General features: G+C 43.4%; 1 protein-coding gene across 9 annotated transcripts in view; it reads right to left on the bottom strand.

Moving 5' to 3' along the window:
• The window catches only part of USP24 (ubiquitin specific peptidase 24), a 153,630-nt gene that overhangs the window by 92,274 nt on the left and 40,133 nt on the right, over nt 1-21,223 (bottom strand). For all 9 annotated transcript variants that reach the window (XR_016211007.1, XR_016211008.1, XM_089300564.1 and 6 more), the window contains exons 3-9: nt 19,751-19,818; nt 16,301-16,444; nt 15,549-15,671; nt 7,400-7,435; nt 6,934-6,999; nt 1,478-1,543; nt 292-366 (exon numbers count right to left, since the gene is read on the bottom strand). Coding sequence is in view for 5 of the 9 variants with exons in the window: in XM_089300564.1 (XP_089156690.1) it covers nt 292-366; nt 1,478-1,543; nt 6,934-6,999; nt 7,400-7,435; nt 15,549-15,671; nt 16,301-16,444; nt 19,751-19,818 (578 nt within the window). In the remaining 4 variants the exon portion in view is untranslated. The remainder of the gene's footprint in view (nt 1-291; nt 367-1,477; nt 1,544-6,933; nt 7,000-7,399; nt 7,436-15,548; nt 15,672-16,300; nt 16,445-19,750; nt 19,819-21,223) is intronic.

The raw sequence follows: 21,223 nt of genomic DNA, 5'->3' as shown, positions 1-21,223 counted from the left end.
ATATCACAATATTTTAAAGCTCCTTCTATTCCACAACGATTGTAACACCATCAGAATCACGTGAGTGAAACTCTGAATGGTCTCGATCACTGAGAATCGATCACTGCATTCATTCTAGGGACTGAGGTAGCACCAGCCACTGGCGCTCCAGAAACGGCATTTTGTGGTTAGGAAATGTCAAGTGCATTAGATGTGATTGTATGTAACCCAACGCCAAAGAGCCCTGCCACACCCTGGCTCTGTTCCTGAGCGCTCCCTGCACCAGCTCACTGGGCTGGACACAGCATTTACCTTGTCCTTGAGGTCCTTCTCCTCCACACTCCGCACATCCTGGATCGTGGTTAGAATGACTGGGTCTAGCATGGGCTGCGGAAAGAGTGTGCCCCAGAGCACATAGGAGACATTTCTTCTTTTACAATTCACAGAGGAGAGTGTGCTAAGATGTACATTCAGTCTCAGAGCCACCATTAACCAGCTAACACCATACCAAGTACACCTTTAACTCATTCTGTGCCTCAGCTTTTTTTACACTAATATGAGCATAGTCCCTATCATTTTCTACCTTAGGAGAGTAATTTTGAAGAGCAACTTAAGACACATGGACTTTTACAACATTAAGCATGAGTATTAGTTTTATAACACAGAAAATATTTTGCATTTGATTTTTAAAAAGTGAATGTAAGTATGAACTCTGCAAAATATGCGATCTTCTGAGCTGTTCTGGCTGGCTGGTGTGAGTGAGGCCTACGGATGACGCACACAACATACTCTCCAGAACGGAGAAGGAATAGTGCATCCAAAACTCTACTCTTAAAGGACACCACATTTTCCAAACCATTTGTGGTATTTTAAAAATATCTCTGCCAACGTTACAGGTTTCAGACTTATTTATAAAGACAATAAATGGAGGTATTTCAATATGACATTTTGTTCAGCAAAACCTATTAACTAAAATGGAAACAAGGAAACATAAAATCCCTTTAGCTTAGAAAATGGAATGCTCTTACCTTGGACTGTTCTATGGCTTTCTAACTTAGAATTCTGTGGGGCAGCAGTCAGACAGGATGTGCTGCTAAGTGTTACTCAGAAGTGGGCGACTCAGCCACTGAGTGAGCCTCCCAGACTGCTCAGTCCTGATCTAATTTAATACAAAACGGAACTGAACCCTTCAACATCCCGTGATAGCTGCTACTTACTGTACAGACAGGAAGTCAGAACCAACTTGGAATTATATTTGATAAGTTGAAAAGGTAACAACCTTCTCCAATGTTACGATATCTCCTCTACTCATACTTGAAATTATTTAGTGCTTTTTTTTTATTTTCTGATAATCTTTCTTGCTAAATGGACAGCTATTCTGAAAAAAAGTTGTTACTTTGAATTATGGACAATTGTGAACAACCTGACAGGAAGAAACCCTTCAGAGTCCGCATGTCTCGGATCAGTGTCTAAAGAACTGTGCAATGGCCAATCCTACCTGCACCACAGAGGGATTCAGGTACTCTGCGCACACTCCTAAGGGCTGCACCAGGGCTGAGACGGCCTGGAAAAAGACACCGCAGGTTAGAAATCAATGGGAGAGGGCCTTCTCCTTTCAAAATTAAACAAGTTTTTTTTCACGTACCAGAAAGAGTCAGAGTGATTTGATCAAGTCAAGAATCAATGACTAGAGGCCAGCACTGTGGCACAGCCAATAAAGCTGCCACCTGTGACACCAGCATTCCACCTGGCCACTGGTTTGTGTCCCAGTGGCTCCACTTCTGATCCAGCTCCCTGCTAATGGCCTGAGAAAAGCAATGGAAGATGGCTCAAGTGCTTGGGACCCTGCCTCCCACGTTGGAGATCCAGAAGAAGCTCCTGGCTCCTGGTTTCAGTCTAGCCCAGTCCTAGCTGCTGCAGCCACTTGGGGAGTGAACCAGTGGATGGAACATCTCTTTCTCCCTATGTAACTCTGTCTTTCAAATAAATAAAATAAATCTTTTTTTTTTTTTTTTTTAAAAAAAAGACTAACTCTGGAATAGAGGAAGTCACAGGAAGATGTCAATCTGAATTATTACAGAAATTTAATACAATGTAAGGCCGGCGCCGCGGCTCAATCGGCTAATCCTCCACCTGCGGTGCCAGCACACCAGGTTCTAGTCCCAGTTGGGGCGCCGGATTCTGTCCCGGTTGCCCCTCTTTCAGGCCAGCTCTCTGCTGTGGCTCAGGAGTGCAGTGGAGGGTGGCCCAAGTCCTTGGGCTCTGCACCCGCATGGGAGACCAGGAGAAGCACCTGGCTCCTGGCTTCGGATCAGCGCAATGCACCGGCCGCGGCAACCACTGGAGGGTGAACCAACGGCAAAAGGAAGACCTTTCTCTCTGTCTCTCTCTCTCTCTCTCTCACTGTCCACTCTGCCTGTCCAAAAAAAAAAAAAAAAAATTGAATACAATGTAAATCAGAAAATGTCAATAAAACTTTGGAGGACTGGATGAAATCATTCTAAAGGTTCATACAAAGATAATTTTTTGAAAAGGAAAGAAAGCTGGGGTGACAGTAAAACATGTCTTTATCAAAAACAAAGGGCTGTCTGATGAAAATCCAAAAACTTTCCTGAAATATATAAATGAATGTCCCCATAAGTGGGGAGACACTATTTCCCAAATGAAAAGCCCAATGTTGTAAAAATGTTAATTCTGCTCAGAAGGACCTATAAATTGAGCACAAATCCAACATGATCTCAGAAGAGAATCTGACATGTTGACTATATCCAGAAAAGCAAAATCATGAGAATCATAATATTTTAGAAAAGAATGACACTAGGCATTACTGGCACTACCATAGTATAGAAATGGACCAAAGAATAAATGGATGAGCAGCAGGAATAGAAGTCCAGAGTGCATCCACATACACAATGGGACTCTGATCCATGGTAAAGCCAGCAAACACAAATAGTACGGACAAGGGGGTTCTTCAACAGAGATTACCTATTCAGATACCTAACTGGTTACCCATTTGGAAGACAATAGAAGTGGATTCCTGCCTTCCACAATATATAAAAGCAAGTCCCAAATTAATGAAACAGCTAAGTTTAAAAAATAAACTATCATAGTAATTATCTACATACCTACCTATCTATCTACCTAACTACAGTGCAATACTCTTCAGGTGGGAAAATATTTTCCAAGCAACTTAAAAAGCAAGTTTAAAAAACTTTTTAAAGGGGTCGGGCATTGTAGTATAGTGGGTAAAGCCATTCCACCTGCAAAGTTTCCCCTGTGAGCACAGGTTTGAGTCCTGAGTGCTCCACTTCCCATCTAGCTCTCTGCTAATGGCCTGCGAAAAGCAGCTGAAGATGGCCCAAGTCTTTGGGTCCCTGCCAACCACATGGGAGATCCAGAGGCATTCCCTGGCTCAGCCCTGGCCACTGTGGCCATCTGGGGAGTAAACCAGTGGATTGGAAGATCTCTCTCTCTGTAACTCGGCCTTTCAAATAAATAAATAAATCTTAAAAAAAATCTTTTCAAGGCATAAAGGAAAAACGTGACTACATAAAATTTTGAAACTTCTCTATGCAAAAGATGCTATACATAAAAATGGAGATAAGCAAAATGCTTGAAAAAATTTACAAACACACAAAGTAGGTATATTCATAAGAATATAAAATTAATCATACTAAAAATTAACCAATAACCCAAAAGAGATCTAAATAACTAGCCAGTTCACAGGAGAAATGTAAACAGCAAGAATCATGGCAAAATGTTCAAGTTGACTGAAATCAAAATATTACACAGGGGGCCAGTGCTGTGGTGTAGCAGCATGTTGACTGGCATCCCATATGGGCGCTGGTTCGAGTTCTGGCTGCTCCACTTCCAATCCAGCTCTCTGCTATGGCCTGGGAAAGCAGTAGAAGATAGCCCAAGTCCTTGGACCCCCGCACCCACATGGGAAACCAGGAAGAAGCTCCTGGCTCCTGGCTTCAGATTGGTGCAACTCCAGCCATTGTGGTCATCTGAGGAGTGAACCAGCAGATGGAAGACCTCTCTTTCTCTCTGCCTTTCTGTAACTCTGACTTTCAAATCATAAATAAATCTTTAAAAAAAAATCACACATTAAATGATACCACTGCTTAGTCCATCACCCTGGAAAAATTCAAGATTGAAGATATTTATAACAATTTGGGAACACAGACTGGTACAAGCTTTTTGGAAAAAGATAAGAGCACTGTGAATTATAATTTTTAAATATAGTCTTTATAACACAGTTAAGGAACACTAAGTTCTTGTAGCAGGAAAAACTTACAATTAACCCAATGCCCATTAATAATACCGCTCATGGTATGCCCCTTAAAGAAATATGCTGGAGGGGCCGACAATGTGGCACAGCAGATTAGGCCACTACCTGTGATGCTGGCATCTCACATAGGAGTACCAGTTCAAGTTCCAGCTGCTCTGCTGCTGATCCAGCTCCCTACTAATTTGCATGGGAAACTAGCTGATGATGGTTCAAGTAACGGCCCCTGCTACCCAGGTGGGAGACCTGGATAGAACTCCAGGCTCCTGGTTTCCGCCTGGCCAGGCCACAGCTGTTGTGGCCATCTGGGGAGTGAACCAGTGGATAGAAGATCTCTTTCGGTCTCTCCCTCCCTATTTCCTGCCTTTCAAATAAAGGGAAGGGAAGGGAAGAGGAAGAGTGTGGAGGGAATGAAACATGTTGGAGGCATTAAAAAATATTTGAGAGCACTAATGTGAAAGAGACGTCTATGGTATAATGTTAACAAAACACACCACGAGGTATAGGTTTGAGTATGATTCAGTATGGGGGGGCGGAGAGGTAGATAGGTGAGGGGGAAAACACACAGAGACTTAGGCAAATGATTTAGAAAGTCCTCAGAAAGGCTACATGCTCAGTGGGTAACCATTACTGAGAAGCCACACATGCGTGAGGGGGTGGCAGAAGGACAGGCAACTTCCATTTCTTACTTCGTACAGATACTTTCAACTGGTAGGACTGTGAAGTGGGACTTCCCTCTAGTATTTTTCAAATTCAAAAACACGTGACTCGCACTTAGTCTTATTAAATGGCCTAAATTTATTCTGGGACACAGCCTCCTTCTTAACTGGTCAGAAATCAGGCACTCATAAAATTTTAATTATACCTGCTTGCTAAGATTAGAGTCTCGGGTTGGGTGTTGTAGTTGCAGCAGGTTACGGCACTGCTTGGGATGTTCACATCCCATATCAAAGTGTTGGTTCCAGCTACCCTGCTTCTGATCCAGCTCCCTGCTAATGTGCACACATGAGAGACATCAGGTGATGGCTCAAATACTTGACAATCACATGGAAGATCTGGACAGAGTTCCAGGCTTAGCCCAGCCCTGGCTGTTATGGACATCTGGGAGTGAATTAGCAGATGGAAGATATCTGCATGTGTTGCTCTGCCTCTCAAATAGATGAAAATAAATAAATGAATACATAAATAAACAAACATCTAAGAAAATGATTAGTCTCAACCTTTGGAATTTCCTTCTCAATTCAGCCTAAACAATATAATTCCACATCAAAGTGCAGAACAACACAGTTGCCTTTTCTTTCTTTCTCTCCTTCCTTCCCTCTCTCCTTTCTTTATGTGGCAAATGCTGACTCTGTAGGGAATTAACAAGTGTTCTAGTGCTAAAAAAAAAGAAAGAAATTAGAGGCTGGCACTGTTGCATGATGGTTAAGCTATGGCTTGCAACTTCTTCAGCATCCCCATCCCACACCATATCAGAGAGCTGGCTTGAGTCCTGCAGTTCTCCTTTTTTTTTTTTTTTTTTTTTTAAAGATTTATTTTATTTATTTGAAAGACAGAGTCACAGAGAGAGGTAGAGACAGACAGACAGAGAGAGAGGTCTTCTATTCACTGGTTTACTCCCCAGACGGCCGCAATGGCCGGAGCTGAGCTGATCTGAAGCCAGGAGTCAGGAGCTTCTTCTGAGTCTCCCATGCGGGTGCAGGGGTCCAAGGACTTGGGCCATCTTCTACTGCTTTCCCAGGCCATACCAGAAGGCTGGATCAGAAGAGGCGCAGCCAGGACACAAACCAGCGCCCATATGGGATGCCGGCATTTCAGGCCAGGGCTTTAACCCACTGCGCCACTGGGCCGGCCCTAGTTCTACTTCTGACCCAGCTCCCTCTTACTGTGCCTGGAAAAAGAAGTGGAGGATGGCCCAAGTATTTGGAACCCATGTGGGAGACCCAGATGGAGTTCCTGGCTCCAGCCTGGCTCAGCATTGGGCCCTGAAATAAATTCTGAACTGAATCAATAAATTTATTATGTATCATATACCTGCCACACATAATATCCTTTTTTTAAAGATTTATTTTATTTGAAAGACAAAGTTACATGGAGAGAAGGAGAGGGAGGGAGGGAGAGAGAGAGACAGATTGACCTTCCATCTTCTGGTTCATTCCTCAGATGACTACAACAGCTGGGGCTGGGCCAGGCTGGAGCTGGAAGCCAGGAGCTTCATCTGGGTCTCCCACATGGGTGGCAGGGGCCCAGATACTTGGCATTTTCCGTTGTTTTTTCCAGGCCATTAGCAGGGAGCTGGATTGGAGTGAAGCAGCCAGGACTCGAACTAGTGCCCATATGGCATGCCAACTTCACAAGCAGTGGCTTTACCCACTATGCCCCAAGTATGTATTTAATAGTAAGATCACTTCATGGAACCACCATAGATTAAGGGAGAATTATCATGGGCAAAGGGAAAATAGAGGGCTCAAAACCCCAAATATCCTACATGCAAATTTGGTTATGATTAGCAGTAAACTTTTCCTTGGCTACAGAGCCATAGAGTCTGCTCCTGTAAGATTAATTTAACAGTAAGCTTAATGTGTGCAGCCCAAGTGCCTTGGTTGTGTACCAACCCAATGAAAGTGTGCTTCCACACTGGGCATGTGCGTGATTTAACTTACCCCAAGTTCTATGTCTTCTGAATGGAGCTTGGCTTGGATTGCTGCAAATCCTCCTAATTCCCCAAACTGAGAAGAAAAAGGCACAGATCGATTTTAAAATGCTGCATTTTAATTATGTAAGCAAGATCGAGGGCTACCCTCCTAACTTTATCACTTTGTTCCACAATATCAGTCTGGAGACAATAACCACAAAGATCATTCTAGCACTCCTGTGGTATACTGCAGGACATGGGCTAACTCCAAATGCCGATGATCATCTCCACTAATAAACTGTTCACACAAAAAAGGAAGGAACAACAAAAATTTAGGTTCCAGGGGAAAACTGGCCACTGTTAGTGCCCTTTTGCAAGGAAAAAAAAATCTGACTATTCTCTGTAACTACCATTGACTTAAAATATCAAGTGCTGGGAAATTTCCTTAGAAAACAGAAAATACACTACATGGCCGTAACAACAAAGTTGTATACCTTATTGACCAAATCCACAACCCATCCGTGTGGCTCCTGTGAGAAAAGAAAACAGAGATTGAGACTGCAGTAGGCCAGCTTTCTTATTAGCCCCTCCTTACATCCTGAATGAGAAGCAAGAGAAAAAACAGTAAAATTTGAAAAATACTTCGAAAGGTTTTCCCTAGTGTTTCTTAACATGAATATCTGACATTGCCATATGCAATTACAGGCAGCTGTGACGTGTACTTTGAAGGAATGTCCTCGATGTGGAGCATTCGTGTACTTCTGGGTACCTGCGATGAGCTGTTTCAGCTTTCCAAAGTATAGGACAATTTGAATTACATTTTCTAATAAAGTTATATTTTATAAATTGAGAATTAATTATTCACCTAATGAGCAGTAAATCAGGAACCAAGAGAGTGCAGTCTTAGTACCAGGTGCATCACTAATTAGTGCCCTTCAGCTCATTCTTTCTTCTTCCCTTTCCTGAGTAGTCCCTGTCCTAGGGGCTGGATACAGGACGGTGACTAAGGAGAGATGTGGCACCTGCTTTCAAGGAACTCGCATTCTAGCAGTGCCAAAGACACCAAGTGAACCACCACATATATAAGATAAACGCAAACTGTGCTAAGTCCCACCAAAGAGAAAACAAAAGGTCCTCAAAGGAAGAACAGAAGGCAGGTGGCGGCCAGGAAAACCTCTCTGAAGAGATCATCTCTAACCTGGAACCTAAGAATAAGACAGCCTGAGTCACTGAGGAACAGCCCAGAGGTGGGTATTGTGGAGCAGGTTAAGCTGCTGCCTGGGATGCCCCTAACCTGTCTGGGTGTGCCTGGGATCAAGTTCCACCTCCGCCTCCCTGCTAAAGTACCTGGGAAAGCAAACAAGTGATGGCTCAAGTACTTGGGCCCCTGTTATCCTGGAGGGAGGCCCATCTGGAGTTCCTGGCTCCTGGCTTCAGCCTGGCCCAGCCCGGGCCATTGTAGGCATTTGGGGAGTGAATCAGCAGATGGAAAATCCCTGTCTTTCAAATAAACAAAACTGAATAAATAAATATTTAAATAAAAATGAATAAACAAACATTTAAAGAAAGAACAGCCCAGACAGGCAGCAAAGGCTAAAGGACCTGTTTGGGAAAGGCACAACGAGAATACTGCATTTGAAAAATTCAAGGAAGCTCTCCTGGCTGGGACACAGTGCCAGGGGAGAATGGCATGGGGGACTGTAGAGAGGGGGACAGGCTGGAACATGCAGACACTGTAGCCTGTCGTTAGAAGACAAGTAACAGGAATGTCTGAAGCAAAAAAAAAAAGTGTTTTATGTTTTCAGATCGCGCTTGCAGTTCCATGGAGAATGGGAGCGTGGAAGCGTGAGACAACCACTTGGAAAACGGTGCAATGATGAGAGGACAGGGTGGTGTGAAGCTGGATGGCAACAGAAGAAAGACAGAAGTCAACAGGAGACACACCTGAGATGAAACCAAAGGACTGACTTATGGCTTGGATTTGGGGAATGAGAAGGAGGGACAAATGGTGGCTGGATCCTATGTCTGCAGCCTGAGCACCCAGGCCTCTGGGATGTTATCTGCTAAGAATGAAGGCTGGGGAAGCGAAAACAAGCTCCTCTTCCAGCACACTAAGTCTCAGAACTCAATGACAACCGAGAGTGAGGGTTGCTCTTCAGATCTGCGGTGCTCAGAAAAGAAGTCTGGGCCAGAAATATAAAGGGGGGTGTTGGTGGGACTCGGCATGAAGCTGACGTTGAATCCAGGAAAATGGAGGGGATTTCTTAGAGAAAGTGCAGCCCTGGATGAAAGCTGGTGGAGTGAAGGGGCTGACAGAGAACTTGCAGACAGACAGCAAACAAGAGGCTGCAGCGTCCTAGACGCAAAGGAACAAACAGTTTGCAGGAGGCAGCAACCGTGGCCAATGCTGCTGGCCGGGTCAAGAGACATTTCCTTCTGACTTGGACACAGGGAGGGGTTGGTGCCTTAATGAGAGTGGTTTCGGTGGAGAGTGAAGAAGGCAGAATGGAATGCCCTAAAAAATCAAGGGGGCTTCGGTCTGGTTTCCCTGAATAGCACTCCAGCTGAAAATAACTGATACCACTGGATAAGAACATTAAAAAAATAATCCTTTAACATATACAGCTGAGTTGACAACAAAAATCTCAGATGTTTAAAACAATGAGGAAGCAGGAGTCCTGTGAAGTCCACAGACACGGATGCCAGCTTTCAGCCCACGGGCATCTGCAGAACCCTGTGGCCTGTGTGTGCATCTTTGTAAGAAATGGGACACAGCCCAAGTGGTAGCAGGGAGAATCACAAGTGCTTGTCATCTGAGGTTGGAAGCTACAGAACAACATCATTAGTGGAGGGCAAACTAAAATACATTTACCTGCAGAAAAGGAAAACAAGGAAGCCTATCTATTTTGACTTCGGTACTGGATGTGGGGAGAACACGTTTTTCTAAGAATTTATAACCCAATTTCCCCTCATAAGGCTTTGTGGCTCAAATTCACAGTGACATTATGGTCTGAAAAACATTAAGCTAAAAATTTATTCCAAAGTGGTCCTAGATTATAGGACTTTCAGGCAGCTGGAAAAAGTAAAAATAATCCTTTTTGCAGGAAACAACTTTGAATTCAAGCCTCAAAAAGTATCACTAGTGGACATCTGACTCAGCCACTGAGATGCTGGTTCAGAGGCCCATATCCCATCCTGGAGTGCCTGTGTTTGGTAACTGGCTCAGGCACCCGACTCCAGCTCCCTACTAGTGCAGACTCTAGGTGGCAGCAGTGATGGCTCAAGTGATTGAGTTCATGGCTCCTGGCTTTGAACTCAGTTTCGTGTGCACTTGGGGAGTGAACTAGTAAATGGACATTCTTTTTCCCTGTCTTTCAAAAAAATAAAAATAAGCTCCCTAAATTCTAAGAAACATGGAGTCACTGAAGATCCAACATAAAAATACTTTCACACACATGGTTAGTAATGCCCAGCAGGATCAGACACAGAAGATAAAGGTAGCAATAAGCAAACTAAAGAATGAGAACATGGTGTAAGAACACACATGGGGGCAGGCATTTAGCCCAGCAGCTTCACCCATATCCCACACTGGAGTTCCTGAGTCTGACTATCTGGCTCCAGCTCCTGACTCTCCTTCCTGCTAATGCACAAGCTTGGAGGCTCCAGGAATTGGGCTCCTGCCACTCCTCTGAGAAACCTGGGGTGAATTTCCAGCTCCCAGCTTTGGCCCAAGCCCAGCTATCACAGGCATTTGGGGAATCAACCAGTGGATTGGGGCTCTTTATCTATCTCTCTCTTTGCCTCTCAAATAAATAAAAAAAATTTTTTTAAATAAAAATGGACTAAACAAGGGCTGGGGCAGTGGCACAGTGGGTTAAGCCACTGCCTATAGTACTGGTATCTTATATCAGAGTACCAGTTCAAGTTCCAGCTGCTCCACTTCTCATCCAACTCTCTGCTAATGATCCTGGGAAAGCAGTGGAAGACAGCCCATGCACTTGGGCCCCTACACCCACATGGGAGATGTAGAAGAAGCTCCTGGCCTAGCTCTGACCATGTGGCCATTTGGGAAGTGAACCAGCAGATAGAAGATCTCTCTCTTTTCTAGTCTTTCAAATAAATAAATAAATCTTTAAAAAAAAAGACTAAACAGTCAAAAAAGAACCAAATAAATTTATATTAATGAGTACTTAAAATTAAAGACTTCTATGAATAAGTTAAAACAGCAAATCTGATACAAACAGAAAAAGATTAGCAAACTGGACTGCAGATCTGGAAGAAAATGTACAAATACAGCACAAGACAAACACAGAAAACACAAAAGGCATGGAGCATATGAGACAGTCTAACAGATATCCACAGTACCAGAAAAGAGACTCATGGAAAAGAGGCAGTATTTTTTTTTTTTTTTTGACAGCCAGAGTGGACAGTGAGAGAGAGAAGGACAGAGAGAAAGGTCTTCCTTTGCCGTTGGTTCACCCTCCAATGGCCACCGCGGCCAGCGCGCTGCGGCCGGCGCACCGCGCTGATCCGATGGCAGGAGCCAGGATCCAGGTGCTTTTCCTGGTCTCCCATGGGGTGCAGGGCCCAAGCACTTGGGCCATCCTCCACTGCACTCCTTGGCCACAGCAGAGAGCTGGCCTGGAAGAGGGGCAACCGGGACAGAATCCGGCGCCCCGACCGGGACTAGAACCCGGTGTGCCGGCGCCGCTAGGCGGAGGATTAGCCTAGTGAGCCGCGGCGCCGGCCGGAAAAGAGGCAGTATTTTAAAAAACAATAGTTGAGAAATTTCCCAAATTGATTCCTTAGATTCAGAAGCCAAATGAATCTGAAGCCAAATGAATAAAAAGAATATCCCAGTTAACTACATGACAGTCAAGCTGAACGCATCAGAGAAAGAGACCTCAAAACACAGCCATGGAGGAAAGAACAACTCTTTACAGAGAACAAGGCGACTTCCCAGCAGCAGTAACTAAAGCCAGGAAACACTGTGTCAGAAAACACATATTAATCTAGATATAACACCTACTGAAGATATTCTTCAAGGAATGTGAGATAAAGCTAAGTTCAGCCATCAGAAAAAAAGTCACCACAGGACACTTTGCAGGATGCATGATCAACTTCAGCACACACAATAGAGAGAGAGAACGAATCAGGAGTGAGAGATTACATGAAACACCCTCAGAGTGTGTACGGCTCACAGAAGGATAAGGAAATCTAAGTTTTATTTAGTCAACGAGTTCAAAATTTAAGGTAGCCACTTGTGAGGAGCAACTCGGACTAGACTAAGTTACTGGAATTAAGACTTATTCTATGCATCTGCTCTCCCACAATATGGCGCTGGGAGAAGGGAGTAAACAACTTTTACACAGCTGCCTCTCGCCAACTTGAGTAATGACCTGCAGGAGCTGCTCCTGCTCCTGATTGGAGGAGAGCAGCGTACTCGGCGTGTGGGTAGCAGAGTTGGGATTGGTGAAGAGGACTATAAAGGAGGAGAGAGACAACATGCACCAGGAACATCTAAGGGGAACACCTGAGGAACATCTGAGCGGCCCCCGAGAGAGCCGGCCGGCGGTGTGCCGCTCCCCCGCGGAAGTGGGGAAAGTGGCAGGGGGCACCGCCCTTCCACGGAGGTGGAAGGGATGGTAGCCAACCCGGGAAGAACCAGCAGCAAACCCGGGGAGGGCCGAGCAGACAAAAGAACAGCGCAGGGTCCTGTGTCGTTCCCCCTCGGGTCCTGTGTCGTTCCTCCGCGAAGAGGGGGAGCGACAGCCACTAACTAACTTAGAGGAGAGGGCATGGAGTTTCCCATGAGCTGTGGCTGAGAGGGGGGCAGAGGACCAGGCTGCTACTAGGGAGAGGTATTAAAGGCAGAGTACTTAACGGTAGGAAACAGCAGAGCACACCGTGAACAATGGGGATGATCCAACGGTGAGTGCCCCAAAACACCGGGGACACCAAGAGGGAAAAGAAAACCTTAGGAGAAAAATGCCTGACAATGCAAGAGGCAGAGAGGACCCTGGGGCCTTGGAAGGGGAGAGAATGCCTCTGTGGAAACCAGAGGAGATACAGAGAGGGATGCTTTCTGGGCCTCAGTTGCTGCATGTGTCAACTGGGGAGACCAATGATCACGTGCTCTGTGCTCACTACAGTGAAGCCCGTGTTCAGTGTCTTCATACACATTTGCCATTCAACTCTCAAAACAAACTGCAGGGGTGATTTTTTAACATTTTGGGAGGCAGTACTGTATATGGTGAAAGAATGCAAACCCTACAGCGGGACTGCATGGGTTCTTTCTTTTTTTTTTAAAGATTTTTTAATTTTATTTATTTGAGAGGTAGAGTTACAGAGAGAGGGAGAGATAGAGAGAAGTCTTCCACCCACTGGTTCACTCTCCAGATGGCCGCAATGGCCAGAGCTGGGAGGATCCGAAGCCAGGAGCCAGGAACTTCTTCTGGGTCTCCCACGTAGGTGCACGGTTTTCTCAGGCCATAGTAGAAAGCTGGATTGGAAGAGCAGCAGCCAGGACTTGAACCAGCGTCCATATGAAATTCCAGCGCTGCAGGCAGAGGCTTAGCCCACTACACCACAGCACTGGCCCTTGGGTTCTTTCTATAGCAAGAGGTATGTGGTCTTGGCCAAGAGCTTGACCTCTGCTTGTCTCAGTTCCTCATTTAGGAAATGGATGTAAAAACTGTCCCTAGCGATAGAGCTGCTGTAAGGATTAAATTCCAAAGCACACACTTACTATCCTCTCTGCTCAACTCTTACTGCCTTATTAGAGTATCCTGACCCACCAGGGTAGCAACAGCTCCACCCCTCTGCTCCTGAATTCTATGTGTAACACATACTATTGTAACTGTACCTATTATTATGTTACTGTACAATAAGGTAGAAACTATGCCTGATAACTCTACACAGTCTATTTAGATATCTAAAACCTAGAATATTGCCAGGTCCATGAAATATAATCAAAAAATAATTGTCAGGCCGGCGCCGCGGCTCACTAGGCTAATCCTCCGCCTTGCGGCGCCAGCACACCGGGTTCTAGTCCTGGTCAGGGCGCCGGATTCTGTCCCGGTTGCCCCTCTTCCAGGCCAGCTCTCTGCTGTGGCCAGGGAGTACAGTGGAGGATGGCCCAGGTGCTTGGGCCCTGCACCCCATGGGAGACCAGGAAAAAGCACCTGGCTCCTGGCTCCTGCCATTGGATCAGCGCGGTGCGCCGGCCGCAGCGCGCTGGCCGCGGCGGCCATTGGAGGGTGAACCAACGGCAAAGGAAGACCTTTCTCTCTGTCCTTCTCTCTCTCACTGTCCACTCTGCCTGTCAAAAAAAAAAAAAAATTGTCAAACAAAATCTGCTATTAAAGTAATGCAAATGTTTTCTATCAATAAAATCTGACTTGTTTCAACTGTTTCTCAAAAACCAATGTTTGGGCCGGCGCCGCGGCTCAATAGGCTAATCCTCCACCTAGTGGCACCAGCACACTGGGTTCTAGTCCCAGTCGGGGTGCCGGATTCTGTCCCGGTTGCCCCTCTTCCAGGCCAGCTCTCTGCTGTGGCCCGGGAAGGCAGTGGAGGATGGCCCAGGTGCTTGGGCCCTGCACCCCATGGGAGACCAGGAGAAGCACCTGGCTCCTGGCTTCAGATTAGTGCAGTGCGCCGGCTGCAGCGCGCCAGCCGTGGCGGCCATTGGAGGGTGAACCAACGGCAAAGGAAGACCTTTCTCTCTGTCTCTCTCTCTCACTATCTATTCTGCCTGTCAAAAAAAAAAAAAAAAAAAGACAATGTTTGAACTAAAGGACTGTTCAGATTACAGACTCTTTATGTGTGCATTGTTAATTGGCAAACTGTAGACCTCTGAATATAAAAAAATATATATATTGGTTCTGATTTGAAAGAGCAAAAGTATTAATGCTTATGGAACTTAAAAAAATTACATATCTGAGATTGACTACTAGATTTTTTTCCTATGTACAAGTAGTTATTTCAAATGCTCTTATCTGTCAAATATCTGTAAGAAACTGGGACATCAATTAAATTAGGGTTCTGCTAATCCAATGTATAACACACTGAAGTCATATCACACAACATCATTTCAAATCTGTAAAAATCAGGGGCTGGTATCGGGGGCACAGCGGGCTGAGCTGCTGCCTGAAATGCTGGCACTGGTTTGAGTCCTGACTGCTTCACTTTCGATCCAGTTCCCTGCTTGTCCACCTGAAAAGCAGCAGAGGTTGGCCCCCAAATCCTTGGGTTCCTGCACCCACATGGAAGACCTAGAGGAGGCTCCTGGTTTCTGGATTTGGCCTGGCTTAGCCCTGGCTGTTGTGGCCATTTGGCGACTGAACTTGTGGATGGAAGTGCTCTCTCTATCCCCCTCTCTCTTTCTCTCTCTGTAACTCTGCCTTTCAAATGAACAAAATAAATCTTTAAAAAAAATCTATAAAATTCTACATGATATTAGCTAACAACTATGGGAAAAGTACATAATATGTGGAAAATGATAAACAATTTTATGAGGCTTATGAAATATTTGTCATTTTTCACAGATTATCTTGTTTTCTCACATAAGCTATCATTTTAGAGCACAAAAAATCTTTTTCAACACAGTGCTCTATAAAAAGATGAAACAAAATTGTTTACCTTTTGGAAAGTAGATACAGGTGAAACAGCAAACATATTTCCCTCTCCAAACACTTCTGCCCAATTCCTCTGAGACACTTTCATTCTGTTTTTAAAATGGTATTCATTATCAGGATTGAAAGCCTAGATTCAAAGAGAACAGAGAAACATTATTTCTATAGCAACGCGTTTTAGCATTAGAAAAGAAGATAAAAATATAGCCTTGGACTTTTCATTAAGGGACTCTTTCAGGAGTATCTACAAAGCACAGGCGGTAGCTAATTCAGAGAGCAAAGGACAGATGTGAGGCTCTCCTGTCCTGTTCAATGCTCACTGTGAAGGGAGAGGAGGAGCCAACAGCACGACAGCTCTGGCTCAAGGCAAGGCTTTGCCAACGTCCCATATGTGCTAGGGCTGCCTCAGGCAGAGCTGGGCGACAGACGCAGTGAAGACGTAAGTTAGGAGGGAAAAAAGGTCAGAAACCAGACCATGTGAGTACTCTGGGGAAGTATTTTAGATGTGAATAATCAAGAAGGGACAAGGGAAAGCTATTAATTGGCAGGTGGAAAGCCCATTAAGTGACACAAGTTCTTCTTTCAACTGAAAACACAAGACCACTGCTCTCTTTTTCAGATAAAAAACAGGGATTCTAACGAACAGGTAAGTTACTACCTTTTATGATAAAATGATGCTCTCTCAATTACGAGTCACAGAATAGTTAAGTATTTTAAACAAAATCAAAACACAAAGTAGCTCATTTTGATATACTATACCATTGTAAGTACACCCAAGAGACCAATGGGAATTGGATCTTGCTTTATTCTCTCTGCAACCAGTTCTATTAATAGCATCAGCATGTTGTAGATTCCTTCATGAATTTCAGTCCCCCACTTGTGAACAGCACTTGAGGTCAGGAGCTACAAAAACATAAAAAGTAATCTAGAATCTAAATTAAAAAAACAAGATCTACAAATTACCAGGTCAATCTCAAATAATCAGAAGATTATAACCAAAAAACTTGTTTTGATGCAGACAACTTGCTTTAAAAGACCCACAGCTGTAGTCCTTCCACGTGTTCATTTATTTTGAAGTCTGCATAGAGGTTTGCTTTGACATTTTAGCTCCACTGCATATAAGCCATTTGTTTCAAAGTAAACTTGTATTTGCTCCTCTGTTTTTCCATCACTACTAGAGGGGGCCACATGGTAGAGAGAGTAAACTCGAGATCAATTCCTGTACTACTGCTGCCTAGCTGTGTGGCACTGGATCCACTGAGTTCCCTGAGGCTCAGTTCTCTCATCTCTACAGAGGCACACTTCCTGTCCATTACACACAGATCTTACGAGGATCAAAAGATGCAACAAACACGAAAGCATTTCTTAAATGGTAAGGCATTAATATACCCTGATGGTGGACTATCAATGGGTATAATATATGAGTATTTTAAAAAGTTTGTGAAAAAAATGCCCATTTTGGTTCAAAACATTAAAACCCATGCACAGCTCTTTCATAATACACATTTCCTATGAACTTTTTGGAGGACACCCCCACATTTCATGGACTCCAACATACATTTTCTTTTACAATTTTTAACATCTCAGAAATAGCACCACAACTTCATCTGTTGACCAGACAATAGCACGACTTGGATGTGGAAAAGTTCTAGGCTACCTTGTCCATTTAGTTTGCTTATATTTTCCTTTTCATATGTGCAAAAGTAATATTTAATTTTTTAAATGTTTAAGTGAATCTAAAATAGTTCTAAGTGAGAAGACATTGCTAATACTGTTTTCTTAGCTGCTGTTTCTTAAACATAAACATCAAATATTAAAAAAAAAAAAAAACATGGTGTATCTTATTTAAAATAGGAAGCTTCTTAGTTAGAAAGGAGACAAACTGGATTCCCCCAGTGCTCAGTCTTTTGATGCAGGAATAACTGCCAGAACACGAACTGAGACATCCAAAGGCTTCACTGTAATCGGTGTGCTGGTTTTACCTTTTTGTAAGACTGCATTCAGAGGGAAGCCACTGCGTGCTAACAAGGTCATACTGGCCACACTGAGAATCCCTTAAAGTGAGCAGTCTCAAAGAACCCGCCAGCTGCAGGGAACAGCCTCCGTTTCAGATTCTCTACAGACCAATTAGCTGTATTACTTGCTCAAATGAGTAAAAATCCTAAGGCTATTTTTATATAAACCAATGAGTTACTGTTTTTTTAAGATTTTTTTTTGCCCGACTATTCCTCCTATTCTTAAAAGTTAAATAATAAAGCAAAAAGGAGCCAAGACTAACATTTAAGAAGTTTCATATAATAAGTGCAAATGTTCATGGATCAAACACCACTCCCTCAGGCATCATGTCATTTGTTCATTTGTTCATTTTTTACTGAAAAAAGGCAGTTCTGTCTACCATCTGGAAGGGGTGAGGAAGATATGCACACAGGGTTTAGATGTAAACCCTGCACTACGGCCAAACCTAGATGGTTTTCCCTGCCTGAATATACTAGCAAAGAACTCAGGCTGCTCCTCTGTGCACTTACATGCAGCCACGTATGTAGACCCTTACTTCTAGCAGTGTTTGAGGCAGCTTGGAAGAAAAGCCTAAGGAAGAGGGGAGAGGGATGGCCACCCTAGCAGGAAACAATTACTATCAATTGTAACAAGTCCTACCGAGTCTTGTGGCACTCAAACCTGAGGCTCACCTAATTCCCTAATTCTTGTGGCTTCTTAAGAGAGAGATGCCTAACTGATGGGGAAGAGAACCCAGATAGCTCTAGGTTCACAATGTCAGAATTAACAGAATGCAGGGTACCTCTGTGCTTGCAGTTTCACAGAAAAAACCACCAGTCATTTGGCCATGTACTGTACCACGAGCCCAGGGCTTATTAACAAGGAACAGTTCTCTGAGGCACCTCTGTACAAAGGTGGAGTATTAAGCCCCCGAAATGCAATCTGCTGGTAACCTGACTTGATTTGGAGCTTTCCGTATCTTGAGATCTTCTACCTAAAGACCCTTTCCTTAGACAAGTTAGCTCTCTTCCATGACTTCAAACTTGCATTTCCTTCTCTATAAATTTATCCATAAATATGGTAACATTATAAAAACTCCATTACTTCTAAAAAGCTACTATAATTCTTAGAAGAGTTTATAAAAATCCAAAATTATTTTAAACTACAAATTGTAAGATAAATACATCTAAAATGAAGATAAATCTCGATTCTATATTCATATAATCTCTACCCAAGTAACAACCTAAAAAGATTTCTCCATGTTTTCAAAGACAAAGCTACTTTTGTTTCTGAAATTAATTTTTATTTTTTTTTAAAGCCTTGAGTCAAAAAGAGTTTCTAGCTACCAAATGCAGATGGGAATCATCATTTGCAAACAGACAGTTTGTTTCACTGGGTTTGAAGATAAATACAAACCTTACCCATCTGTAGTGCTAGGAGCTTACTTGCATATGGGACAAAAATGGATGTCAAAATCCAGAAGTATAAGACTACAGAAGGCTCACTCTTCCATTCAACGAGCTCATTCATTTACCGAGCTCTTTCTATGAGCCTATGAGCCAGACACTTGGTTAAATGCTGAGGAAAACAGCAGTGTCTACAACTGACTCAGTCCCTGTGCTTACGATTCATGTTCTGAAAAGGCAAGCATGCTGTGCCAGGCCTGTTTTACAAACACGGTTCCTGGGGTCGCCTGCTCCTGCTGTTTTTTAAAAAAAAAAAAAAAACTGCTTTCTAAGAGAGATGTGACCAGAACAGGAGCAGACATTTCAGTCTGGCTCTGGCTCAGATGCTGCCCTGTGCATGTCCCCCTGTCAGGAAGAACATCTAATCCAGTCCAACTTGCAGTTGTTTAAAGCACATGCGTCTGTGTCAGCAAAACACTAAACAGGAAGTGGGTCAGTTCTGATGAATACTGTCTTTCAAGTGCCACAATCCTTAGTTCACGAAGATGTGCACTTTCCTAGAGTAATTAAGTCTTAAACTGTTTAACAATAGTAAAACATATGTTCAACCAATGACAAGTGCAATTACATGTAAAAGAGGTAAGTCACTAATAAACACCAAATTCAGAGCTACCTTTTTTCATATTAAAAGACTCCTTGCTTGAACAAGATTCATAAACCTACTTTATATTAAAAAAAAACTAAAACATAAAGCTTGTCTATCTTCACCCCCACTAAAAAAAAAATCAGATCTGTACATTTTTCTTACCTTTTTAAATGCTTCAGGCATACACCTGTCCATAAATCGTTTGCAATTTTCATCAGATTCACAAAGACCTTAGCAAAATAAATGAAAGGATATGCCTTATTTAGATTTTTCAGAAGTTTGCAAAAAAGACATTTATCATTCCAAATTTATGTATATGGGACTACTTATTACAGAAACCTTGATACTTGAGGAATTATTGAAGGCAGAACATACACATTCTAACGAAGGAACAGGTTAAGACACACAGCGTTCAGCCACTTATCAGCACTGAAATGGGTGAGTGTGGTTTCCACGTCAGATTAAATAGCGAATAAAACAGCAGCAGCTATTGACCAGCCAGCACTGTGTGCCTTAACAGCCCCCAAAACACAAACACTGTCAATAAATGCCTCTCCTCTTTCCTAAGACAAACTGATACATCTGTACAATAAAATATACAGAACTGTGCCGGGCACAAACCACACAGTAAGTACTGAGTACTTGCTAAGTGCACCAATGAATCTACTGTAAGTTTACACTTTGTAAGAAACGCGTTTCTTAAACTCAGTAACACACTCTGTTTATGGTGGAGAACACTGTAGGACACATTTTCGTTTTACAGTCCCACCACCTTGCAATGCACTCAGACCCCAAGAGGTGCTCAATCACACTGCTGCTGAGAAGCTGGTCATCAATGCACAATAAAAGCCCAAGAGGATTAAGTACAACCCTAGTCAAAATACTGCCTATTTAATCATGGGAGTAAACTACACCCAATCATCATAATAAAAAAATTCCCCCAAACTGTGGCCCTATCCATGTTATAACTGAATTCAATGAGAAATAAATTATTTTCTCATTCATACATAGAATTCTAGCAGAGAAGCCTCCTTATATTGACACTGATTCTTCCCGACTAGTGGTATTTTATCAGCATTAGCTTAGTATTTGCAAAGCACATACACCGGAGTTGGGTACTTGGTCAGCAAAGAATGTATGAGAAACATTACTTTCTTCTCCTAAAAAATACTGCTAAATTGATTTTTTTAAGATTTATTTTATTTATTGAAAAGCAGAGTTACAGGGAGAGAGAGGGAGAGAGGGAGGGACAGACAGAGAGATCTTCCATCTACTGGTTCACTCCCCAAATGGCCACAATGGCCAGAGCTGGACCAATATGAAGCCAGCAGCCAGGAGCTTCTTTATGGTCTCCCATGAATGTGCAAGGGCCCAGGCACTTGGGCCATCTTCTACTGCCTTCCCAGGCACACTAGCAGGGAGCTGGATTGGAAGTAGAGCAGCCAGGACTTGAACCAGCGGCCATATGGGATGCCGGCATTGTGGGCAACGGCTTAACCCACTGCGCCACAGCACTGGCCCCATAAATTGATCTTTAAAGTACTCCAAGCTTCTGTGAAAATTCATTTCAATTTTCATAAATCTATTCAATTTTGTTTTAAATAATCTTCCACCCTACTAGAGCTAGAAGATTTA

The sequence above is a fragment of the Oryctolagus cuniculus genome, chromosome 7 (assembly GCF_051225735.1).
Source record: "Oryctolagus cuniculus isolate XC-2025 breed Fujian yellow rabbit chromosome 7, ASM5122573v1, whole genome shotgun sequence".
NCBI classification, from domain to species: domain Eukaryota; kingdom Metazoa; phylum Chordata; class Mammalia; order Lagomorpha; family Leporidae; genus Oryctolagus; species Oryctolagus cuniculus.
The sequence above is the reverse complement of the archived record's forward strand: the minus strand, read 5'-3'. Positions and strand labels throughout refer to the sequence as shown.